General features: G+C 43.8%; 2 protein-coding genes and 1 long non-coding RNA gene across 3 annotated transcripts in view; all 3 read left to right on the top strand.

The window, feature by feature from the left end:
* The window catches only part of rab3ip (RAB3A interacting protein (rabin3)), a 55,329-nt gene extending 50,757 nt beyond the window's left edge, over nt 1-4,572 (top strand). Inside the window, 2 exon segments of the mRNA XM_052506636.1 lie at nt 1,566-2,436; nt 2,649-4,572. Coding sequence (XP_052362596.1) covers nt 1,566-1,648 — 83 coding nt within the window. The 3' untranslated portion in view covers nt 1,649-2,436; nt 2,649-4,572.
* A 3,809-nt stretch (nt 4,573-8,381) lies between these two features.
* LOC127922793 (uncharacterized) lies at nt 8,382-21,840 on the top strand. Its single transcript, XR_008112366.1, has 3 exons — nt 8,382-8,655; nt 13,888-13,976; nt 21,804-21,840. It is a non-coding gene; the product is annotated as an uncharacterized LOC127922793 (long non-coding RNA).
* Nucleotides 21,841-21,872: 32 nt separating this feature from the next.
* The window catches only part of LOC127922788 (myelin regulatory factor-like protein), a 39,854-nt gene continuing 34,342 nt past the window's right edge, over nt 21,873-27,384 (top strand). Inside the window, 3 exon segments of the mRNA XM_052506635.1 lie at nt 21,873-21,891; nt 24,264-24,325; nt 24,499-24,973. Of these exon segments, the coding sequence (XP_052362595.1) occupies nt 21,878-21,891; nt 24,264-24,325; nt 24,499-24,973 (551 nt within the window). The 5' untranslated portion in view covers nt 21,873-21,877.

A 27,384-nucleotide genomic window follows, 5' to 3' on the forward strand; every position in this document is an offset into this window, starting at 1 on the left:
TATAATGTCCCTACAGTATAGTCAGAATGTGTTATAATGTCCCTACAGTATAGTCAGAATGTGTTATAATGTCTCTACAGTATAGTCAGAATGTGTTATAATGTCTCTACAGTATAGTCAGAATGTGTTATAATGTCCCTACAGTATAGTCAGGATGTGTTATAATGTGTTATAATGTCCCTACAGTATAGTCAGAATGTGTTATAATGTGTTATAATGTCCATACAGTATAGTCAGAATGTGTTATAATGTCCCTACAGTATAGTCAGAATGTGTTATAATGTGTTATAATGTCCCTACAGTATAGTCAGAATGTGTTATAATGTCCCTACAGTATAGTCAGAATGTGTTATAATGTCCCTACAGTATAGTCAGAATGTGTTATAATGTGTTATAATGTCCCTACAGTATAGTCAGAATGTGTTGTAATGTTTATGCTCTCTTCTCTCCGATCCTCCTTTCCTCCCTCCATCTCCTTTCCTCCCTCCATCTCCTTTCCTCCCTCCATCTCCTTTCCTCCCTCCATCTCCTTTCCTCCCTCCATCTCCTTTCCTCCCTCCATCTCCTTTCCTCCCTCCATCTCCTTTCCTTCCTCCATCTCCTTTCCTTCCTCCATCTCCTTTCCTTCCTCCATCTCCGTTCTGTTCTCCATCTCCTTTCCTCCCTCCATCTCCTTTCCTCCCTCCATCTCCTTTCCTCCCTCCATCCCTTCCTCCATCTCCTTTCCTCCCTCCATCTCCTTTCCTTCCTCCATCTCCTTTCCTCCCTCCATCTCCTTTCCTTCCTCCATCTCCGTTCCTGTTCTCCATCTCTGTTCCTGTTCTCCATCTCCTTTCCTCCTCCATCTCCTTTCCTCCCTCCCTCCATCTCCTTTCCTCCCTCCATCTCCTTTCCTTCCCTCCATCTCCATCTCCTTTCCTCCCCTCCTCCATCTCCATTCCTCCCTCCCTCCATCTCCTTTCTTCCCTCCATCTCCGTTCCTGTTCTCCATCTCCTTTCCTCCCTCCATCTCCGTTCCTGTTCTCCATCTCCTTTCCTCCCTCCATCTCCGTTCCTGTTCTCCATCTCCTTTCCTCCCTCCATCTCCTTTCCTCCCTCCATCTCCTTTCCTCCCTCCATCTCCTTTCCTTCCTCCATCTCCGTTCCTCCCTCCATCTCCTTTCCTGTTCTCCATCTCCTTTCCTCCCTCCCTCCATCTCCTTTCCTCCCTCCCTCCATCTCCTTTCCTCCCTCCCTCCATCTCCTTTCCTCCCTCCCTCCATCTCCTTTCCTCCCTCCATCTCCTTTCCTCCCTCCATCTCCGTTCCTGTCCTCCATCTCCTTTCCTCTCTCCATCTCCTTTCCTCCCTCCATCTCCTTTCCTCCCTCCCTCCATCTCCTTTCCCTCTCCCTCCATCTCCTTTCCTCTCTCCCTCCATCTCCTTTCCTCCCTCCATCTCCTTTCCTCCCTCCATCTCCGTTCCTGTTCTCCATCTCCGTTCCTGTTCTCCATCTCCTTTCCTCCCTCCATCTCCTTTCCTCCCTCCATCTCCTTTCCTCCCTCCATCTCCGTTCCTGTTCTCTAGCAGAACAGATGTTCTGGGAAGTGATGCAGTTGAGGAAAGAGATGAGTTTTGCTAAACTGGGCTACTACAAGGAGGAACTGTGACCAACCAATCACGATACAGAACAGAGGGATGCGTGTCTGAATCTCAACCTATCATCAGATGCACTCCCGTGACGGACAGGATAGCTCTCCAATCATCCTACCCTCCTGGCTCTCAGAAGGAAGAAGGACCGCCCCCAATGCTCCTCATCGCCACCCCTTCCAATCACATGTCATTTCCTGAGAGTCCTCCCATCCTCTGTCTTCAATACCTACAAGTATATGACTTAAAATGCATACCCCTTACATCCTGACTGGTCTACCAATAACACTGAGTAGTTATTCAGGATGTAAGGGGATTGGTAGTTCAGACTGACTGGTCTACCAATAACAGTGAGTAGTTATTCAGGATGTAAGGGGATTGGTAGTTCAGACTGACTGGTCTACCAATAACAGTGAGTAGTTAATCAGGATGTAAGGGGATTGGTAGTTCAGACTGACTGGTCTACCAATAACAGTGAGTAGTTATTCAGGATGTAAGGGGATTGGTAGTTCAGACTGACTGGTCTACCAATAACAGTGAGTAGTTAATCAGGATGTAAGGGGATTGGTAGTTCAGACTGACTGGTCTACCAATAACAGTGAGTAGTTATTCAGGATGTAAGGGGATTGGTAGTTCAGACTGACTGGTCTACCAATAACAGTGAGTAGTTAATCAGGATGTAAGGGGATTGGTAGTTCAGACTGACTGGTCTACCAATAACAGTGAGTAGTTATTCAGGATGTAAGGGATTGGTAGTTCAGACTGACTGATCTACCAATAACAGTGAGTAGTTATTCAGGATGTAAGGGTGATTGGTAGTTCAGACTGACTGATCTACCAATAACAGTGAGTAGTTAATCAGGAAGGGGATTGGTAGTTCAGACTGACTGATCTACCAATAACAGTGAGTAGTTAATCAGGATGTAAGGGGATTGGTAGTTCAGACTGACTGATCTACCAATAACAGTGAGTAGTTAATCAGGATGTAGTTAAGTTCAGACTGGATGTCTACCAATAAAGTGATTGGTAGTTCAGACTGACTGATCTACCAATAACAGTGAGTAGTTATTCAGGATGTAAGGGGATTGGTAGTTCAGACTGACTGATCTACCAATAACAGTGAGTAGTTATTCAGGATGTAAGGGGATTGGTAGTTCAGACTGACTGGTCTACCAATAACAGTGAGTAGTTATTCAGGATGTAAGGGGATTGGTAGTTCAGTCAGTCTGTCTGGAACATGACCTTTGCTTGTCATTCTGATTGGTCTGCTAGAATGCATATTGGAACAGAGAGGAAGTGCTCTAAACCCAACGGCTGCTTCCAAAATGGCACCCTGTTCACTGTAGTGCACGACTTGTGGCCCCTATGAGCCCTGGTCAAAAGTAGTGCACTAAATATGGAATAGGGTGCCATTTGGGACACAAGACAAGTGTAAATCGAGGCGCTCCGTCCATCCAGCCATCTGTGGTTATTCTATCCATCTATCTCCAGTCCGTATTTAAAACCAGAGGACCGTAACTATGGTGACGACCACGCTGCTGTATGTGACTCCGTTAGCTCTTCTGTCCACACTACAAGGCTGAGTCACAAATGGCACCCTATTCTCTATATAGTTAACTACTGTAGTGGTGCAGTATGCACAGCAGGGGTTCCCAAACGTGCTTCATTATTTTTTTTATTGAGATTGCCTTTGTTAAATACAACACCAGCTTCATTTTGTTTCTTTTTAGGGACCTAGGAAAATGTCTCATGACTTGTTTTAGGTAGGCAATTTATTTAACCTTTTATTTAACTTGGCAAGTCAGTTAAGAACCAATTCTTATTTACAATGACGGCCTACCAAGGCCAAACCCCCCTAACCCTGACGATGCCTGACGACGCGGGGCCAATTGTGCTCCACCCTATGGTACTCCCAATCACGCCTGGTTGTGATACAGCCTGGAATCGAACCAGGGTCTGTAGTGATTCCTGTAGCACTGAGATGCAGTACCTTAAACAGCTGCGCCACTCAGGAGCCTCCATGATGATGATGATAATAACAATAATAATAGAAATAAATAGTCTAGACCTGATTTCCCCAAATGTTTTCCGCTACCAAATGTTTTATTACGATAATTTATATGAACCTTCAATTTAATTATGCAAATTATATTTTTACAGGAAGTGATTCAATTTAATTATGCAAATTATATGTGACAGGAAGTGATTCAATTTAATTATGCAAATTATATTTTACAGGAAGTGATTTGATCAATTGATAGCGACGGAGTCACAGATTGTATAAGATTACTCCGCAAGTGAAGTCCAATTTCTTTTGACTCCTCGACTTTAGAAGGTCGTAAGCTCAGCTTCTCGATGTCATAGAGACGAAGCAAATACATTCCCCATGTGCATCCGAGTCGCGTCTTCCTCTTTGTCATTTTACTACTTGTTTCTAGCCTAATGCATTGCGGAGTGACGCTTCGTTTTAGATCGGAAGGTCCCGTGATACTCCGACGCCCCGTATGTTTGGGACCCGTGATGTAGAGAATAGGTGCCATTTGGGAGCAGAACATGAGGAGGAGGATTCTGTTGGGTTCTGTCCAATACAAGGACTTTAGAAGAATCTGGACAAATGTTTTGAAGGTTTTAGAAAACACATCGATGATGAAGAACATTCTCTCTGGCTTTTTAGTTCTTTACCAACCCTTTAGTTAGAAGTATGTAGCTGTGTCGTCATGTGTGTGTGTACGTGTGGTGTGTGTGTGTGTCGTTGTGGTGTGTGTACGTGTGGTGTGTGTGCGTGTGTGTGGTCTAAAAAACGTTCCAATCTATATACCTTCTCCTGGTTTTCCATCCTTCCATCCCTCCAAGTCCTCTGTTAACATTCCAACTCCAAGCTTTCCTCAATTTATTTTAGTGCCTTTCTGGAACACACTGAATAAAAAATGGTATACCTCTGGAACCAACGTGTCTCTGTTTGTGAACATGAAGTCGGTTGTCCCAAACACTCAGTCAGTGTACATATGATGACACATTTAAGGGTAAAATTGTCAGGACACAATTCTACTGCGTAATAAAAATAGATCTGTACATTGTTCAGTACATTCTGCACGTTGTCCAAGCGTTGTCTTATAAAAGTAGGGTAACTTCCTGCTAATGGTTCTTCTTCCTGCCATGTCTCTGGGCTTTCAACTGGATTGTAAATCTTGGTGAAATGACGTCCTTTCAATACAGTAGTTTTGACGATGTTACTGTTTCAATATGTTTTGCAATTCTATTGCATTTAAAAATGTCAATTTGTTGTCGTCTTTCACAATCACAGAGTTCATCAGTATAGATTCAACACTCCTATATGTCCTCCCACCAGCCTCCTCTGCAGTATAGATTCAACACTCCTATATCTCCTCCCTCCAGCCTCCTCTGCAGTATAGATTCAACACTCCTATATCTCCTCCCACCAGCCTCCTCTGCAGTATAGATTCAACACTATAAACTTTATTATCTTGGACTGAACACAATTATACTGCATATAAAATACTTCCTGGTTCAATACCCATGTTGTGCATCACAAATGGTAACCTATTCCCTATATAGTGCACTACTTTAGACCTGAGCCCTATTCCTTATATAGTGCACTACTTTAGACCAGAGCCCTATTCCCTATATAGTGCACTACTTTAGACCAGAGCCCTATCCCCCCCTATATAGTGCACTACTTTAGACCAGAGCCCTATTCCCTATATAATGCACTACTTTAGACCAGAACCCTATTCCCTATATAGTGCACTGCTTTTGACTAGGGTACATGCATGTTGGGCTCTGGTCAACAGTAGTGCACTCTATAGGGCAGTGGTTCCCAACCTTTTCGGTTACTGTACCACCAACGGAATTTTGCTCTTCCCAGAGTACACCTGTAGTACCCACTCGTGTGCTTTTTAGCAGTAACCCTATGGTCTCATCATGAGCCTTCTCATGTACCCCCTGTGGATAGGCCAAGTTCCCCCTAGGGATCCTAGTAGCCCTGGATGGGCACCACTGGTCTAGGGAATAGGAACCACTGGTCTAGGGAATAGGAACCACTGGTCTAGGGAATAGGAACCACAGGTCTAGGGAATAGGAACCACGGGTCTAGGGAATAGGAACCGCTGGTCTAGGGAATAGGAACCGCTGGTCTAGGGAATAGGAACCACTGGTCTAGGGAATAGGAACCACTGGTCTAGGGAACAGGAACCACTGTACTGAAATATGACTCTGGGCTCTGACGTAGACGGTGTACTGAGAAATGACTGTATTGTCGTCCCAGTGTTCCCTAGTGGAAACGAGTGGAAAGGTCTTGGCAGAGACAGCTCTCCATCTGCTCCCCTTCAACCTAACTTCTGGTCCCCCTGAAGAGGTAGGGACGCCGTTCAGGTGTCTTTCTTCACCTGCTACGTTGGTTTACTAGAAACAAGACCCAAAATGAGTCAAGGCAGACCGCCATAGTCCCCAAAGGCAACCTGCCTAAATGACTACAGACCCGTAGCACTTACATCTGTAGCCATGAAGTGCTTTGAAAGGCTGGTAATGGCTCACATTAACTCCGTTATCCCAGAAACTCTAGACCCACTTCAATTTGCATACCGCCCCCAACAGATCCACAGATGATGCAGTCTCTTTTGCACGCCACACTGCCCTTTCCCACCCGGACAAAAGGAACACCTATGTGAGAATGCTATTCATTGACTACAGCTCAGTGTTAAACACTGTGCCCTCAAAGCTCATCACTAAGCTAAGGATCCTGGGACTTAACACCTCCCTCTGCAACTGGATCCTGTACTTCCTGACGGGGCGACCCCAGGTGGTGAGGGTAGGTAGCAACACATCCGCTATGCTGATCCTCAACACTGGAGCCCCTCAGGGGTGTGTGCTCAGTCCCTTCCTGTACTCCCTGTTCACCCACGACCTCGTGGCCAGGCACAACTCCAACACCTTCATTAAGTTTGCAGACGACAACAGTGGTAGGTCTGAACAACGACGAGACAGCCTATAGGGAGGAGGTCAACGCAATCAAGACAGAGAAGATGATTGTGGGCAACAGGAAAAAGAGGACCGAGCACGCCCCCGTTCTCATTGACGGGGCTGTAGTGGAGCAGGTTGAGAGCTTCAAGTTCCTTCACCAACAAACTAGAATGTCTTGGTGTGTTTGGACCAGTCTTGAAGAGGACACGACAAAGCCTATTCCCCCTCAGGAAACTAGAAAGATTTGGTATGGGTCCTCAGATCTTCAAGGTTCTACAGCTGCAACATCAAGAGCATAGGCGACGTTGTTGCCTGTGATATCTGGTGAGGACCTGCCTGACAACAGGCCTGCAAGCCCTCAGTCCAGCCTCTCTCAGCCTATTGCAGAGAGCCTGAGCAGTGATGGAGGGATTGTACGTTCCTGGTGTAACCCGGGCAGTGTTGTTGCCATCCTGTACCTGTCCCGCAATCGGATGTACCGATCCTGTGCAGGTGTTGTTACACGTGGTCTGCCACTTCAAGGACGATCAGCTGTCCGTCCTGTCTCCCTATAGCGCAGTCTTAGGCGACTCACAGTACAGACATGGCAATGTATTGCCCTGGCCACATCCGCAGTCCTCATGCCTCCTTGCAGCATGCCTAAGGCATGTTCATGCAGATCGGTGTTTTTCAGAGTCAGTAGAAAGGCCTCTTTAGTGTCCTAAGTTTTCATAACTATGACCTTAATTGCCTACCGTCTGTAAGCTGTTTGTGTCTTAACAACTATTCCACAGGTGCATGTTCATTAATTGTTTATAGTTTTTATTTATTTATTTTACCTTTATTTAACTAGGAAAGTCAGTTAAGAACAAATTCTTATTTTCAATGACGGCCTAGGAACAGTATGGACAGTACTGTACATTTGTATGGACAGTACTGTACATTTGTATGGACAGTACTGTACATATGTATGGACAGTACTGTACATTTGTATACTGTACTGTATATCTGAGTGGACTGTACTGTATATCTGTATGGACGTACTGTATATCTGTATGGACAGTACTGTATATCTGTATGGACTGTACTGTATATCTGTATGGACAGTACTGTATATCTGTATGGACTGTACTGTATATCTGTATGGACTACTGTATATCTGTATGGACAGTACTGTATATCTGTATGGACAGTACTGTACTGTATATCTGTATGGACAGTACTGTATATCTGTATGGACGTACTGTATATCTGTATGGACAGTACTGTACTGTATATCTGTATGGACTGTACTGTATATCTGTATGGACTGTACTGTATATCTGTATGGACTGTACTGTATATCTGTATGGACTGTACTGTATATCTGTATGGACTGTACTGTATATCTGTATGGACTGTATATCTGTACTGTATATCTGTATGGACTGTACTGTATATCTGTATGGACTGTACTGTATATCTGTATGGACTGTACTGTATATCTGTATGGACTGTACTGTATATCTGTATGGACTGTACTGTACTGTATATCTGTATGGACTGTATATCTGTATGGACTGTATATCTGTATGGACTGTATATCTGTATGGACTGTATATCTGTATGGACTGTATATCTGTATGGACAGTACTGTATATCTGTATGGACAGTGTTCTATTTGCAGAGTGTCTAAGCCAGAGATAAGACTGCTTTTTAGTGTACTACCCCTCTGTGTCACCTTGTAATGAATACCTGCTTTATGATCCAGGGCAAGGACACCTGGCACACACAGGCAGAACGCCTGCGCAGGGTATGTGAATGGTTTTTACCTTTCAGACTAGAGAACAAAGTACACAGGAGAGACACCTGTGACACATACATTATTTTGGATACACAATTCTGGGAATATTATTGTCAACACCAAAAGGCCTAAATCTACCGAAACAACTACCTGGGTGGGTGAACAAACGTGGAGTAACTGGGCTCTGAGGATATAATGGATATTGTTTGCCAAATGGATTGTACCTGAAGTCGGAGAGAAGGTTGTCAACGGAACTACCAGCCAGGACTCCATTTTGGAGAAAAGGTAAGGTTCACATTCAGCCTTTCCCTTCTCTACTGACTGTGGAGACGGACAACCATTAGCTTCCTTCTAACAGTCAGTAGAGACGGACAACCATTAGCTTCCTTCTAACAGTCAGTAGAGACGGACAACCATTAGCTTCCTTCTAACAGTCAGTAGAGACGGACAACCATTAGCTTCCTTCTAACAGTCAGTAGAGACGGAAAACCATTAGCTTCCTTCTAACAGTCAGTAGAGACGGAAAACCATTAGCTTCCTTCTAACAGTCAGTGGAGACGGAAATCCATTAGCTTCCTTCTAACAGTCAGTAGAGACGGACAACCATTAGCTTCCTTCTAACAGTCAGTAGAGACGGACAACCATTAGCTTCCTTCTAACAGTCAGTGGAGACGGACAACCATTAGCTTCCTTCTAACAGTCAGTAGAGACGGACAACCATTAGCTTCCTTCTAACAGTCAGTAGAGACGGACAACCATTAGCTTCCTTCTAACAGTCAGTAGAACCATTAGCTTCCTTCTAACAGTCAGTAGAGAAGACGGAAACCATTAGCTTCCTTCTAACAGTCAGTAGAGACGGAAATCCATTAGCTTCCTTCTAACAGTCAGTAGAGACGGACAACCATTAGCTTCCTTCTAACAGTCAGTGGAGACGGACAACCATTAGCTTCCTTCTAACAGTCAGTGGAGACGGAAAACCATTAGCTTCCTTCTAACAGTCAGTAGAGACGGACAACCATTAGCTTCCTTCTAACAGTCAGTAGAGACGGACAACCATTAGCTTCCTTCTAACAGTCAGTAGAGACGGACAACCATTAGCTTCCTTCTAACAGTCAGTAGAGACGGACAACCATTAGCTTCCTTCTAACAGTCAGTAGAGACGGAAAACCATTAGCTTCCTTCTAACAGTCAGTAGAGACGGAAAACCATTAGCTTCCTTCTAACAGTCAGTGGAGACGGAAAACCATTAGCTTCCTTCTAACAGTCAGTAGAGACGGAAATCCATTAGCTTCCTTCTAACAGTCAGTAGAGACGGACAACCATTAGCTTCCTTCTAACAGTCAGTAGAGACGGACAACCATTAGCTTCCTTCTAACAGTCAGTAGAGACGGACAACCATTAGCTTCCTTCTAACAGTCAGTAGAGACGGACAACCATTAGCTTCCTTCTAACAGTCAGTAGAGACGGAAAACCATTAGCTTCCTTCTAACAGTCAGTAGAGACGGAAAACCATTAGCTTCCTTCTAACAGTCAGTAGAGACAGACAACCATTAGCTTCCTTCTAACAGTCAGTAGAGAAGAGAAACCATTAGCTTCCTTCTAACAGTCAGTAGAGAAGAGAAACCATTAGCTTCTAACAGTCAGTAGAGACGGAAAACCATTAGCTTCCTTCTAACAGTCAGTGGAGACAGCTTCCTTCTAACAGTCAGTAGAGACGGACAACCATTAGCTTCCTTCTAACAGTCAGTAGAGACGGACAACCATTAGCTTCCTTCTAACAGTCAGTGGAGACGGACAACCATTAGCTTCAGTCCTAGCTTCCTTCTAACAGTCAGTAGAGAAGAGAAACCATTAGCTTCCTTCTAACAGTCAGTAGAGAAGAGAAACCATTAGCTTCCTTCTAACAGTCAGTAGAGAAGAGAAACCATTAGCTTCCTTCTAACAGTCAGTAGAGAAGAGAAACCATTAGCTTCCTTCTAACAGTCAGTAGAGAAGAGAAACCATTAGCTTCCTTCTAACAGTCAGTAGAGACAGAGAAACCATTAGCTTCCTTCTAACAGTCAGTAGAGAAGAGAAACCATTAGCTTCCTTCTAACAGTCAGTAGAGAAGAGAAACCATTAGCTTCCTTCTAACAGTCAGTAGAGAAGAGAAACCATTAGCTTCTAACAGTCAGTAGAGACGGAAAACCATTAGCTTCCTTCTAACAGTCAGTAGAGAAGAGAAACCATTAGCTTCCTTCTAACAGTCAGTAGAGAAGAGAAACCATTAGCTTCTAACAGTCAGTAGGGACGGAAAACCATTAGCTTCTAACAGTCAGTAGAGAAGAGAAAAACTAACAGTCAGTAGAGAAGAGAAACCATTAGCTTTCTTCTAACAGTCAGTAGAGAAGAGAAACCATTAGCTTTCTTCTAACAGTCAGTAGAGAAGAGAAACCATTAGCTTCCTTCTAACAGTCAATAGAGAAGAGAAACCATTAGCTTCTAACAGTCAGTAGAGAAGAGAAACCATTAGCTTCTAACAGTCAGTAGAGAAGAGAAACCATTAGCTTCTAACAGTCAGTAGAGAAGAGAAACCATTAGCTTCTAACAGTCAGTAGAGAAGAGAAACCATTAGCTTCTAACAGTCAGTAGAGAAGAGAAACCATTAGCTTCCTTCTAACAGTCAGTAGAGAAGAGAAACCATTAGCTTCCTTCTAACAGTCAGTAGAGAAGAGAAACCATTAGCTTCCTTCTAACAGTCAGTAGAGAAGAGAAACCATTAGCTTCCTTCTAACAGTCAGTAGAGAAGAGAAACCATTAGCTTCCTTCTAACAGTCAATAGAGAAGAGAAACCATTAGCTTCTAACAGTCAGTAGAGAAGAGAAACCATTACCTTCTAACAGTCTAATGGACTTTAGTATTTACAACACTCCAATTTGATGACTGTCTCTCAGCTTTGTTCAGGATATTTTAGTCAGATGTTTGTAAATCTTTAAGATGTATATTTCCTGTTGTTTGTTTTTTGTCTTTTTAAAAGGTCACTTGAATTGTTAGTGGTTCATAAGCATCCAGATCTTCATCTGGGACTGACTGAGATGTTTTTTACCAAATCATTTTGAACATCCTTCTTCATTATCATAAGGCTGACCGTTTCTCATCATGTATCGGCTGACTTTAGTGTGTCATTAATTCATAGAACAAAACTGACAATGCTATAAAGTCAATATCTAGGAGAAAATAGCCTCGTTATTCACAGCAGTTTAGTCACTGTATCTTTGTCCCAAATGACAGACTATTCCCCAAAATAGTCCCTATGGGCCCTGGTCTAAAGCTGTGTACTACAAAGGGAACAGGGTGTCATTTGGGATGCATCGTGTATATTATTACAGAAAGCCTCTCAGGTGTGAAGCCAAAGCAATTACACATTTACCTAAATGAGCTGAGCTGAGAGAGACTAACTGTCCGTATCCCCTGGTAACAGACCAGCCAAAGCAATTACAGATTCCATAAATGAGCTGAGACTAGAGACAATAGTAATGATGATGATTAATCATGGATTAGCAATAATGTACAGTATATTACACACACACACACACACACACACACACACACCCTGTCAGCAAGCAGGCAATACTTATTATGAATTATTATTACACCATATATAACGACATAACAGCAGTCAGGAACGTTGTGAAGAGTCAGTGGTTTTCTTTAGTAAAGCTTGAGTGCGTCGGCTGCTTGCAGAGAGAGACTACTACAGTTGAACTGATTCCCAGTGAAAAACACTGAGGCCAACAGAAGACGGATGGACCGTTTGCTCAATAGAGAAAGGCCTTCCTCGAAGAGCAACACAAAGTGAAGAGGAGGAAGACGGGGTCTTGTTATGAAGCACAAACCAGTCAGACCTGTCTAATCGTTTCTTACTCCGTGAACACCTGGCGTCCAAATACAGAAGTCGTCTTCCCAGTTTACACATCATTTAGTCCATGTCAGGTGAAGAGCAGCTTTATGAAACTGTTACCAGGGGATACGGACAGTTAGTTTACTCCATGTCAGGTGAAGAACAGCTTTATGAAACTGTTACCAGGGGTTACGGACAGTTAGTTTACTCCATGTCAGGTGTAGAACAGCTTTATGAAACTGTTACCAGGGGATACGGACAGTTAGTTTACTCCATGTCAGGTGAAGAACAGCTTTATGAAACTGTTACCAGGGGATACGGACAGTTAGTTTACTCTATGTCAGGTGAAGAACAGCTTTATGAAACTGTTACCAGGGGATACGGACAGTTAGTTTACTCCATGTCAGGTGAAGAACAGCTTTATGAAACTGTTACCAGGGGATACGGACAGTTAGTTTACTCTATGTCAGGTGAAGAACAGCTTTATGAAACTGTTACCAGGGGATACGGACAGTTAGTTTACTCCATGTCAGGTGTAGAACAGCTTTATGAAACTGTTACCAGGGGATACGGACAGTTAGTTTACTCCATGTCAGGTGAAGAACAGCTTTATGAAACTGTTACCAGGGGATACGGACAGTTAGTTTACTCCATGTCAGGTGAAAAACAGCTTTATGAAACTGTTACCAGGGGATACGGACAGTTAGTTTACTCCATGTCAGGTGAAGAGCAGCTTTATGAAACTGTTAACAGGGGATACGGACAGTTAGTTTACTCCATGTCAGGTGAAGAACAGCTTTATGAAACTGTTACCAGGGGATACGGACAGTTAGTTTACTCCATGTCAGGTGAAGAACAGCTTTATGAAACTGTTACCAGGGGTTACGGACAGTTAGTTTACTCCATGTCAGGTGAAGAACAGCTTTATGAAACTGTTACCAGGGGATACGGACAGTTAGTTTACTCCATGTCAGGTGAAGAACAGCTTTATGAAACTGTTACCAGGGGATACGGACAGTTAGTTTACTCCATGGCAGGTTGACTTTCAGTTAGGCCTCTAGGTTTTCCTGACAGAAATAGTTTGTTAGGCTACTATGTTTTCCTGACAGAAATAGTTTTAGCTCTCCCAGTATGTTTTCCTGACAGAAATAGTTTGACCTAGGGCAGTATGTTTTCCTGACAGAAATAGTTTGACCGAGGGCAGTATATTTTCCTGACAGAAATAGTTTGACCTAGGGCAGAATGTTTTCCTGACAGAAATAGTTTGACCTAGGGCAGTATATTTTCCTGACAGAAATAGTTTGACCTAGGGCAGTATGTTTTCCTGACAGAAATAGTTTGTTAGGCTACTATGTTTTCCTGACAGAAATAGTTTTAGCTCGGCCAGTATGTTTTCCTGACAGAAGTAGTTTGACCTCGGGCAGAATAGCAGAGCCTCCAATTTTCTAAGAGTCTGGAGTTACATTCAAAGCCTACCATGCAAGCCTGAAAAAGATTAGGTTGGCATTGGTGAAGGGGTTTCTTCCATTTTGTACAGTCTGTGTGTTTACCTCCTCATGAACATGCTTGGGCCTACACAGTGCTCAAGCCTAGGCCTTGCCTACTGTTTCACCCCCAATAACAGTTATGTATCTCAGGCAGCTGATCACCATGGAGCCCCCCGGAGGACTCCCAGTGCCCGTTGATGTTCTGGGAGAGAATGAAGCGCTGCAGCAGTTCTTTGACGGTAAGACATTCTATAGTTGTGTCCCAAAACAGCACCCTATTCCCTAGTATGTGTGTGTGTGTGTGTGAGAGAGAGGGTTGTGCGAGTCAGAGGAAGCTGGTGGGAGGTACTTTAGGAGGATGGGCTCATTGTAAAGGCTGGAATGGAATAAATGGAACGGAATCAAACACATAGAAACCACATGTTTGACTCCGTTGCACTAATTCCATTCCAGCCATTACAATGAGCCCATCCTCCTTAACCTCCTCCCACCAGCCTCCTCTAGTGAGTAAGTGAGTGTGTATGGAATTATGAGTGTGTGTTTTTCAACACGTAATCTTTAGGGGAAGTAGTGAGGCGGTGAGGGGAGAGAGAGGCTCTGATTCGATGTCTCTAACCTCTCAGAACAGTCTAATGATCACCCATTACTTGTAATGATCACCTGTCAGGTGTAACGATCACCATTCAGAGGTGTAACGATCACCCGTCAGGTGTAACGATCACCCGTCAGAGGTGTAACGATCACCCGTCAGAGGTGTAACGATCACCCGTCAGAGGTGTAACGATCACCCGTCAGAGGTGTAACGATCACCCGTCAGAGGTGTAACGATCACCCGTCAGAGGTGTAACGATCACCCGTCAGGTGTAACGATCACCCGTCAAGTTGAAAATATATTCAAACAGTGATTCATCTTCCCAAAGTTACTACAGTTAGATGAGTTAATAGGTCATGTTGTGAGTTACTACAGTTAGATGAGTTAATAGGTCATGTTGTGAGTTACTACAGTTAGATGAGTTAATAGGTCATGTTGTGAGTTACTACAGTTAGATGAGTTAATAGGTCATGTTGTGAGTTACTACAGTTAGATGAGTTAATAGGTCATGTTGTGAGTTACTACAGTTAGATGAGTTAATAGGTCATGTTGTGAGTTACTACAGTTAGATGAGTTAATAGGTCATGTTGTGAGTTACTACAGTTAGATGAGTTAATAGGTCATGTTGTGAGTTACTACAGTTAGATGAGTTAATAGGTCATGTTGTGAGTTACTACAGTTAGATGAGTTAATAGGTCATGTTGTGAGTTACTACAGTTAGATGAGTTAATAGGTCATGTTGTGAGTCACTACAGTTAGATGAGTTATTAGGTCATGTTGTGAGTCACTACAGTTAGATGAGTTAATAGGTCATGTTGTGAGTTACTACAGTTAGATGAGTTAATAGGTCATGTTGTGAGTTACTACAGTTAGATGAGTTAATAGGTCATGTTGTGAGTTACTACAGTTAGATGAGTTAATAGGTCATGTTGTGAGTTACTACAGTTAGATGAGTTAATAGGTCATGTTGTGAGTTACTACAGTTAGATGAGTTAATAGGTCATGTTGTGAGTTACTACAGTTAGATGAGTTAATAGGTCATGTTGTGAGTTACTACAGTTAGATGAGTTAATAGGTCATGTTGTGAGTTACTACAGTTAGATGAGTTAATAGGTCATGTTGTGAGTTACTACAGTTAGATGAGTTAATAGGTCATGTTGTGAGTTACTACAGTTAGATGAGTTATTAGGTCATGTTGTGAGTTACTACAGTTAGATGAGTTAATAGGTCATGTTGTGAGTTACTACAGTTAGATGAGTTAATAGGTCATGTTGTGAGGAGTTTCAATTGAGAAATATATAGTCGTTTAGCTAAATCGGTCCACTGTCAAGTTTCAAGTTTTTTATTGGTCGTATACCAGTTAATGAGTTACATGCATCGTCCAATGAAATGCTTGAGTTACATGCAACAAGAAGAAATAATATAAAATAAGATTTTGAAAATAAATGTCTCAGTAGAATATATATATTTTTGTTGCTTATTAAGTATAATAAAGGAAGGCACAATTTGTGGATCAATATTTCCAGGTGTATTGAGAATAGGGGATGGGGGGAGCAGTGTATAAACTGAGCAGTGTAGTAACAGTCAGGTAGCAGCAGTTGTGATGTGTGTAGTAGATGAGTTAATTCCCATACTTGGCCGTGATGCAATCAGTCAGGATGAGTTCGATGGTGCAGTGGTTGTATTTAGAGAGGACCCGGGTTAGTTAGCATGCCAAATTTCTTCAGCCGCCTTAGAGACGCTGTTGTGCCCTCTTGACAAGAGTGGTGGTGTTGTTTGTCCATGATAAGTACTCTGTGATGTGGATGCCGAGGAACTTAAAACGTGTGACTCGTTAATAGGTCTCTACCGCAGTCCCGCTGATGTGGATCGGGCGTGTTCCCTCCTCTGTTCCTGAAGTCAACAATCAACTCATTTTTGTTGTTGTTGCTGACATTGATGGAGAGGTTGTTGTCCTGACACCAAAATGCCAGTTCACTTACCTCCTCCCTATAGGCTGACTCGTTGTTCTTGGTAGGTTATCAGGCCTACAACCGTGGTGTCGTCATGGAGACTAGATGATGGAGTTGGTGTGGTGCAAAGCTACACAGTCGTGGATGGTTGATGAACAGGAAGTAGAGCAGAGGACTTGGGGACACACCCCTGGGAGTGGACCTGTGTTGAGTCAGTGTGGAGAAGGTATTGTTGACGATCCTCACAGCCTGTGGTCTGCCTGTCAGGAAATCCAGAATCCATTTGCAGAGCTTGGTGTCCTGACCCAGGGCTCTGAGTTTGGTAACAAACGTGGAGGGAACAATAGTGTTGAATGCTGAACTGTAGTCAATGAACAGCATTGTCACATAGGTCTTCCTCTTTCCAGATGTAAGTGGGTCCATTGGGCCTGACATGAGCCTTGATGTGGGCCATGACCAGCCTCTCCGGGCACTTCATGAGGACTGAGGTAATAGGTCATTTGGGCATGCCACTCTATTTTTCTTGGGCACTAGGACGATGGTGGTCTCCTTAAAGCAGGTGGGGACTACAGCCTGGGACAGGGACAGGTTGAAGATGTCAGTGGAGACTAGCTGGTCAGCACACTCTTTTTGAGTTTTCCTCACATCAGCCTCAGAGAGTGAAAGCACCTGGTTGTCTGGAGGAGCGAGAGACTTCCTGGTTGTCTGGAGGAGCGAGAGACTTCCTGGTTGTCTGGAGGAGCGAGAGACTTCCTGGTTGTCTGGAGGAGCGAGAGACTTCCTGGTTGTCTGGAGGAGCGAGAGACTTCCTGGTTGTCTGAGTTACTAGACTTCCTGGTTGTCTGGAGGAGCGAGAGACTTCCTGGTTGTCTGGAGGAGCGAGAGACTTCCTGGTTGTTGGAGGAGCGAGAGACTTCCTGGTTGTCTGGAGGAGCGAGAGACTTCCTGTTGTCTGGAGGAGCAGTTAGAGACTTCCTGGTTGTCTGGAGGTGAGACTTCCTGGTTGTCTAGATGAGACTTCCTAGGTTGTCTGTGAGACTTCCTGGTTGTCTGGAGATGAGACTTTCTGGTTGTCTGGAGTTAGCTACAGAGACTTCCTGGTTGTCTGGAGGAGTTGAGAGACTTCCTGGTTGTCTGGAGGATGAGACTTCCTGGTTGTCTGGAGTTACTAGAGACTTCCTGAGTTGTCTAGGTCAGTTCCTGGTTGTCTGGACAGTTAGAGAGACTTTCTGGTTGTCTGTGAGAGACTCAGTTGTTTGGAGGATGAGAGACTTCCTGGTTGTCTGGAGCAGCGAGAGACTTCCTGGTTGTCTGGAGTTAAGAGACTTCCTGGTTGTCTGAGGAGCGAGAGCAATTGAGACTTAGGTTGTCTGGAGGAGCGAGAGACTTCCTGGTCCACTGTCTGGAGTTTCAGAGACTTTTTATTGTCTGGAGGAGCGAGAGACTTCCTGGTTGTCTGGAGCAATGAAATGCTGTCTGGAGCAGTAGAGACTTCCTGGTTGAACAATGCAACAACAAGAAGACTTCCTGGTTGTCTAAGCAGCGAGAAATTCCTGGTTGTCTGGAGTAGAATATTCCTGGTTGTTGGAGGAGCGAGAGACTTCCTGGTATGTCAGGAGCAGCGAGAGACTTCCAATTTGTCTGGAGCAGCAGAGACTTCCTGGTTGTCTGGAGCAGCGAGAGACTTCCTGGTTGTCTGGAGCAGTGTAGAACTGAGCAGTTGTCTGGAACGAGAGACTTCCTGGTTGTCTGGAGCAGTTGTGACTTCCTGGTTGTCTGGAGGAGCGAGAGACTTCCTGGTTGTCTGTGAGGAGCGAGAGACTTCTGGTTGTCTGGAGGAGCAGACTTCCTGGTTGTCATTTGGAGAGGACTTCCTGGTTGTCTGGAGGATGCCAGAGACTTCCTGGTTGTCTGGAGGAAGTAGAGACTTCCTGGTTGTCTGGAGGACAAGAGACTTCCTGGTTTGTCTGGAGGAGCGAGAAACTTCCTGGTTGTCTGGAGGAGCGAGAGACTTAAAACGGATTGTCTCGCTATTGTCTCCCAAGAACAGAATGTGGATCAGCTGGGGCGTGTGGGCACCACACAGCTGGATTTGCCTTTTGTAGTCTGTGATAGTCTGTGGTCCTTGCCACATGCGTTGTGAGTCTGAGTTGTGGAACATCAATTCAAGTTTGAGGCTGTGTTGTGTTTTTGCGTCCCTAATGGATTTGCAGAGCTCGTACCTGCTAGCCGCGCAGCGCCCCACAGAGTCATCGGGATCCGTTCTGCTGACATTGAATGCTGCAGTACGGGCTCTCTGCATTGTACGGATATCTCCGTTCATCCAGGGTTTCTGGTTGGGGGTTTGTCCGGATTGTTATTGTGGGTACACCATCATCAACACATTTCCTAATGAAGCCGGTGACTGACCATATATACTGAAAACAAATAGAAATGTAAAGTGTTGGTCACATGTTTCAAGAGCTGAAATAAAATATCCCGGTTCTGTGTTGATAGTTCTACAAAAGCTTGGTCCTCTTCCATACTCACACATTCCATATCTGGAGTTAAAGTTCAAAGGAGCCAGTTATTTCACGTTTTGTGGGCTAAAAATGGACAGCATACGAGGACAGATAAGATGCTTATGACAATTGAAATACGGTCATAGGGTTAGCAGACCAGAGACACTTCCCAGCCCCGTATCTACACAGGTGCAGCAGAGCTCTGACGTCATGGGCAGCTCAAGGCCACCTGTCCCTCAATCAGTCACACAGTAATTAGATCAAGGCCAAACACATCACTCTCAGGGACAAGCTAGTAGGACATTCTTTAAAGAACTTAGATAACGTTTAAAAATGTTTTTTAAGTTCAGGTCTTTGTTTGTTGCGTGAGTGTTTGTGACTTTAAAATGTCTCCTTGCATTTAACTTGCGTACTAAGTATGTATTTGGTATGCTAGGTATCTTTTTGGTATGCTAGGTATGTATTTGGTATGTATTTGGTATGCTAGGTATGTATTTGGTATGCTAGGTATGTATTTGGTATGCTAGGTATGTATTTGGTATGCTAGGTATGTATTTGGTATGCTAGGTATGTATTTGGTATGCTTGGTATGTATTTGGTATGATAGGTATGTACTTGGTATGTGTTTGGTATGCTTGGTATGTATTTGGTATGCTATTTGGTAGGTATGTATTTGGTATGCTTGGTATGTATTTGGTATGCTAGGTATGTATTTGGTATGCTAGGTATGTATTTGGTATGCTTGGTATGTATTTGGTACGCTAGGTATGTATTTGGTACGCTAGGTATGTATTTGGTACGCTCGGGATGTATTTGGTATGCTTGGTATGTATTTGGTATGTATTTGGTATGCTTGGTATGTATTTGGTATGCTAGGTATGTATTTGGTACGCTAGGGATGTATTTGGTACGCTAGGGATGTATTTGGTATGCTTGGTATGTATTTGGTATGCTAGGTATGTATTTTTACCCAGGTCTTGTCTATAATATGTGTCCTATCCTAGTCACTACACTGATGTGTTGGAAGCAGAGCCCAGCCAGTACTGTGTGTGTACATGTATATACAGGCTGTATATGGCTCTGAGGTGAGCTCACCGTAGACATAGACTCCTCTACTGATGCCTTTGGACAGTGAAGCTAAAACATTTGGCTCTAAACTCCAGCATTTTGGATTTGAGTTCAAATGTTTTATATGAAGCAACATTACAGAATGTCACCTTTTTTTTTTTTTATTTTGAGGATTTTAGAAATAAATGTGCTTTATGTATCTTGTCCCCTCCAGTATTTTCTTTGAAACTGCACTGTTGGTTTTTGGGCTCGTAAGTAAGTAAGCATTTCACTGTAAGGTCTAACTGTTGTATAGGGAGCATGGGACTAATAAAGATTTGAAGGGGTCATAAGTAAAAGATTTTGAAGGTTTACCTGTTGTATACGGAGCATGGGACTAATAAAGATTTGAAGGGTCTTTGGACAAATTCACCTCTGGTGTATTTAAGCAGTATATATGGGACCAGATACTAAGCTTCTGCCCAAATGTAATACGTAGGGGAGTGTACACACAGTAGATTTTGTATTTATTTGTTATTTTACTAGGCAAGTCAGTTAAGAACAAATTCTTAATTTCAATGACGGCCTAGGAACAGTGGGTTAACTGCCTGTTCAGGGGCAGCAGAACGACCTTGTCAGCTCAGGGGTTTGAACTTGCAACCTTTCGGTTACTAGTCCAATGCTTTAACCACTAGGCTACCCTGCCACCCCAGACACACAGCAGGACTGGGACATCAACCACAGCACACACTGAGCAGTCATTTCTTCTAACGACCTGCCTCTTTTCTGGCTGATAACAGTGATTACTACTGTCTCCTACAGTACAGGGAGCCTCTATGAGAGCTGTGTCCTGGCTGATAACAGTGATCTCCTACAGTACAGGGAGCCTCTATGAGAGCTGTGTCCTGGCTGATAACAGTGATCTCCTACAGTACAGGGAGCCTCTATGAGAGCTGTGTCCTGGCTGATAACAGTGATCTCCTACAGTACAGGGAGACTCTATGAGAGCTGTGTCCTGGCTGATAACAGTGATCTCCTACAGTACAGGGAGCCTCTATGAGAGCTGTGTCCTGGCTGATAACAGTGATCTCCTACAGTACAGGGAGCCTCTATGAGAGCTGTGTCCTGGCTGATAACAGTGATCTCCTACAGTACAGGGAGCCATGTATAGGAGAGCTGTGTCCAAGCCTGTAGGTGATGGACAGTACACTCTGATACGCTGTAATGGTTACATACTGAAATTGTCGATGGGTTAGTTTCACCTGGTGACCTATAACCTGGCAGATTCATGCTTTGTAGGGGGAGAGCTGAGAGCAAGATCTTGAGTGAGAGAGGGGAGCAAGATTTAGAGAGAAAGATTTAGAGAGAAAGAGAGGGGAAGACTGAGCAAGATTTAAGAGAGATCAGGGAGCAAGATTTAGAGAGAGAGAGGGAGAGAGAGCGAGAAGGAGCAAGATTTAGAGAGAGAGAGGGAGCAAGATTTAGAGAGTGGGAGCTGAGCAAGATTTAGAGAGAGGGAGCAAGATTTGAGAGAGAGGGAGCAAGATTTAGAGGGAGAGAGGGAGCAAGATTTAGAGAGAGAGAGGGAGCGAGATTTAGAGAGAGAGAGGGAGCAAGATTTAGAGAGAGAGAGGGAGCAAGATTTAGAGAGAGAGAAGGAGCGAGATTTAGAGAGAGGGAGCAAGATTTAGAGAGAGGGAGCAAGATTTAGAGAGAGAGGGAGCAAGATTTAGAGAGAGAGAGGGAGCGAGATTTAGAGAGAGAAAGGGAGCAAGATTTAGAGAGAGAGAGGGAGAAAGATTTAGAGAGGGAGAGGGAGCAAGATTAAGAGAACGAGAGAGAGGGAGCAAGATTAAGAGAACGAGAGAGAGGGAGCAAGATTTAGAGCGAGAGAGAGGGAGCAAGATTTAGAGAGCGACTGTGAACCAGAATGAGACACTTGTGAATTGTAATGAAAAGTGTGTGTGTTTCCAGGATGCCAGGATATGAGTGGGGTCCTGGAGAGTGCTGTTGGACACCAGCATACTGGAACAGTATTCAGCAACGACATGGACCCAACATTGTAAGCATCCATGTTTACTTTATTGTACCTGAGGGTAAATCTGTTTCCAGTACCATCTAATACCTGGTAAGCATCCATATTCTTAGTCCATCTACCACCCATAAACACAGCAGCTGTGTTAAATGGAATGGATGACACACATAAGTGTTTACAACACAACTGCACAATCCTGAGCTGGGGTGGCCAACCCTCCTCCTGGAGACCTACTGGTTCTGCAGGCTTTTGTTCCTGCCCTACACTGTACCTGCTGCAGGTGGGCAGCTCTCCACCATGGCATCAACAGCTACAGCTGTAGGCTTTGTTGTTAGCTAGTCAAGACAATGACACGTTAGGGATAACCCTGCTAGTTATCTATACTTTGACCGTTTGTTCTCCCCAACCCTGCTAGTTATCTATACTTTGACCGTTTGTTCTCCCCAACCCTGCTAGTTATCTATACTTTGACCCTTTGTTCTCCCCAACCCTGCTAGTTATCTATACTTTGACCGTTTGTTCTCCCCAACCCTGCTAGTTATCTATACTTTGACCGCTTGTTCTCCCCAACCCTGCTAGTTATCTATACTTTGACCGTTTGTTCTCCCCAACCCTGCTAGTTATCTATACTTTGACCCTTTGTTCTCCCCCAACCCTGCTAGTTATCTATACTTTGACCGTTTGTTCTCCCCAACCCTGCTAGTTATCTATACTTTGACCGTTTGTTCTCCCCAACCCTGCTAGTTATCTATACTTTGACCGCTTGTTCTCATCAACCCTGCTAGTTATCTATACTTTGACCGTTTGTTCTCCTCAACCCTGCTAGTTATCTATACTTTGACCGTTTGTTCTCCCCAAGCTAGTTATCTATACTTTGACCGTTTGTTCTCCCCAACCCTGCTAGTTATCTATACTTTGACCGTTTGTTCTCCCCAACCCTGCTAGTTATCTATACTTTGACCATTTGTTCTCCCCAACCCTGCTAGTTATCTATACTTTGACCGTTTGTTCTCCCCAACCCTGCTAGTTATCTATACTTTGACCGTTTGTTCTCCCCAACCCTGCTAGTTATCTATACTTTGACCATTTGTTCTCCCCAACCCTGCTAGTTATCTATACTTTGACCATTTGTTCTCCCCAACCCTGCTAGTTATCTATACTTTGACCGTTTGTTCTCCCCAACCCTGCTAGTTATCTATACTTTGACCGTTTGTTCTCATCAACCCTGCTAGTTATCTATACTTTGACCGTTTGTTCTCATCAACCCTGCTAGTTATCTATACTTTGACCCTTTGAGAAAGGCTAGTTCTAGAAACCTTGTCTTTACGGCCATCTACTGTGTCTTTGGAGGGCCGTGTCTGACTGTGTCTTTGGAGGGCCGTGTCTGACTGTGTCTTTGAGGGCCGTGTCTGACTGTGTCTTTGGAGGGCCGTGTCTGACTGTGTCTTTGAGGGCCGTGTCTGACTGTGTCTTTGGAGGGCCGTGTCTGACTGACTTTGGAGGGCCGTGTCTGACTGTGTCTTTGAGGGCCGTGTCTGACTGTGTCTTTGGAGGGCCGTGTCTGACTGTGACTTTGGAGGGCCGTGTCTGACTGTGTCTTTGAGGGCCGTGTCTGTGTCTTTGGAGGCCGTGTCTGACTATGTCTTTGGAGGGCCGTGTCTGACTGTGTCTTTGAGGGCCGTGTCTGACTGTGTCTTTGGAGGGCCGTGTCTGACTGTGACTTTGGAGGGCCGTGTCTGACTGTGACTTTGGAGGGCCGTGTCTGACTGTGTCTTTGGAGGGCCGTGTCTGACTGTGTCTTTGGGGGCCAGTCTGACTGTGACTTTGAGGGCCGTGTCTGACTGTGTCTTTGGGGGTCGTGGTCTGACTGTGACTTTGGAGGGCCGTGTCACTGTGTCTTTGAGGGAAGTCTGACTGACTTTGGAGGGCCGTGTCTGACTGACTTTGGAGGGCCGTGTCTGACTGTGACTTTGGAGGGCCGTGTCTGATTGTGACTTTGGAGGGCCGTGTCTGACTGTGACTTTGGAGGGCCTGTCTGACTGTGACTTTGGAGGGCCGTGTATGACTGACTTTGGAGGGCCTGTGTCACTTTGGAGGGCCGTGTCTGACTGTGACTTTGGAGGGCCGTGTCTGACTGTGACTTTGGAGGGCCGTGTCTGACTGACTTTGGAGGGCCGTGTGTCACTTTGGAGGGCCGTGTCTGACTGTGTCTTTGGGGGCCGTGTCTGACTGTGGCTTTGGAGGGCCGTGTCTGACTGTGACTTTGGAGGGCCGTGTGTCACTTTGGAGGGCCGTGTCTGACTGTGTCTTTGGAGGGCCGTGTCTGACTGTGTCTTTGGAGGGCCGTGTCTGACTGTGACTTTGGAGGGCCGTGTCTGACTGTGTCTTTGTCTTCCTAGCATGTTACCAGAGTCACCACCAGATTCTGGTTCAGAACCGTGTTCACCTCCGCAAATACCAGGTGAGCCACTGTGATAATGAAACCTCTTCCTTTATTGGCAATACTTTATCAACAACAGTTGATAGGAATCTCTGTTAATGCCAAGTGTTACAAACAGTACAACCATATCATAATAATAAAATGTTCCTATTTTAATGAATGATATGACTGCCTTTGCCCCGTTCCTAACCTAGACGTGAGCTACGGCTACCAGGAAGTGTTCCAGACAGTGACACGTCCTCCAGCCTCACTGTGCCGATATAAAGAGCTGGCACCACAACCCCCACCACACCCAGGACTGCCATACCACCAGGGGCTGACTAACTCTTACACCAAGGCAGGCACATCTCCAGGCTCACTGCCCCACAACCCCCCCCTCCACCACCCCCACTACCTGAGCCCAGGGGAGAGCTATATACAGTCTAACACTGCCCCCACACCGCCAGTCCACCACAAGGCTCCCCAGCAGCATCAGCCTCCTCCATGCCAGGGCCTGGCAGACAGCTACCCCAGGGCCAACGCACCCCCGGTCCCAGAACTACCTCCAGGCCAAGCCCCATACCTAGCCTCAGGCCTCGGGCTGCCCTCATCCTGCCTACTACCTGTGCCTGGATGCCCTTCAGAACCAGGATATTCATACCTGCCTCCCACAGCTGGTCAATACACAGGGTGAGAACTCCTACTAAACTACCGTACAGCACATAAACTACTAAACTACCGTACAGTACATATGGGTAAATAAACTACTAAACTACAGTACATATGGGTAAATAAACTACCAAACTACCGTACAGTACACATGGGTAAATAAACTACTAAACTACACATGGGTAAATAAACTACCAAACTAACAGTACATGGGTAAATAAACACTAAACTACAGTACATATGGGTAAATAAACTACCAAACTACCGTACAGTACACATGGGTAAATAAACTACTAAACTACAGTACATATGGGTAAATAAACTACCAAACTACCGTACAGTACATGGGTAAATAAACTACTAAACTACAGTACATATGGGTAAATAAACTACCAAACTACCGTACAGTACATATGGGTAAATAAACTACTAAACTACAGTACATATGGGTAAATAAACTACCAAACTACCGTACAGTACACATGGGTAAATAAACTACTAAACTACAGTACATATGGGTAAATAAACTACCAAACTACCGTACAGTACACATGGGTAAATAAACTACTAAACTACAGTACATATGGGTAAATAAACTACCAAACTACCGTACAGTACATATGGGTACATAAAATACTAAACTACAGTACAGTACATATGGGTACATAAACTACAGTGCAGTACATATGGGTACATAAACTACTAAACTACCAAACAGCACATAAATGACTAAACTACCCCCAGTACATAAACTACTAAACTACTGTACAGCACATACGGGTACATACGGGTATATACACTACTAAACTACCGTACAGTACATAAACTACTAAACTACCAGACAGTACATATGGGTACATAAACTACTAAACTACCGTACGGCACACCTGGGTACATAAACTGCTAAACTACCTACAGTACATACACTACTAAACTACCGTACAGTACATGACCTACTAAACTACCCAACAGTACATACACTACTAAACTACTGTACAGCACATATGGGTACATAAACTACCGTACATTACATATGGGCACATAAACTACTAAACTACTGTACAGTACATATGGGTACATAAACTACTAAAATACCGTACAGTACATAAACTACTAAACTACCGTACAGTACATAAACTACTAAACTACCGTACATATGGGTACATAAACTACTAAACTACAGTACAGTACATATGGGTACATAAACTACTAAACTACCGTACAGTACATATGGGTACATAAACTACTAAACTACCGTACAGTACATATGGGTACATAAACTAATAAACTACAGTACAGTACATATGGGTACATAAACTACTAAACTACCGCACAGTAAATGGGTACATAAACTACTAAACTACCGTACAGTACATATGGGTACATAAACTACTAAACTACCGTACAGTACATATGGGTACATAAACTACTAAACTACCGTACAGTACATATGGGTACATAAACTACTAAACTACCATACAGCACATAAACTACTAAACTACCGTACAGTACATAAACTACTAAACTACCGTACAGTACATATGGTTACATAAACTACTAAACTACCGTACAGTACATATGGGTACATAAACTACTAAACTACCGTACATATGGGTACATAAACTACTAAACTACCGTACAGTACATAAACTACTAAACTACCGTACAGTACATAAACTACTAAACTACCGTACATATGGGTACATAAACTACTAAACTACCGTACATATGGGTACATAAACTACTAAACTACCGTACAGTACATAAACTACTAAACTACCCAACAGTACATATGGGTACATAAACTACTAAACTGCCCAACAGTACATATGGGTAAATAAACTACTAAACTACTGTACATTACATAAACTACTAAACTACCGTACAGTACATAAACTACTAAACTACCGTACAGTACATGGGTACATAAACTACTAAACTACCGTACAGTACATAAACTACTAAATTACCGTACAGTACATAAACTACTAAACTACCGTACATATGGGTACATAAACTACTAAACTACCGTACAGTACATAAACTACTAAACCACCGTACAGTACATAAACTACTAAACTACCGTACAGTACATATGGGTACATAAACTACTAAACTACCGTACATTACATATGGGCACATAAACTACTAAACTACTGTACAGTACATATGGGTACATAAACTACTAAAATACCGTACAGTACATAAACTACTAAACTACCGTACAGTACATAAACTACTAAACTACTGTACATATGGGTACATAAACTACTAAACTACAGTACAGTACATATGGGTACATAAACTACTAAACTACCGTACAGTACATATGGGTACATAAACTACTAAACTACCGTACAGTACATATGGGTACATAAACTACTAAACTACTAGTACATATGGGTACATAAACTACTAAACTACCGCACAGT

Source organism: Oncorhynchus keta, unplaced genomic scaffold, assembly GCF_023373465.1.
Source record: "Oncorhynchus keta strain PuntledgeMale-10-30-2019 unplaced genomic scaffold, Oket_V2 Un_contig_27095_pilon_pilon, whole genome shotgun sequence".
In the NCBI taxonomy this organism is placed as follows: Eukaryota; Metazoa; Chordata; class Actinopteri; order Salmoniformes; family Salmonidae; genus Oncorhynchus; species Oncorhynchus keta.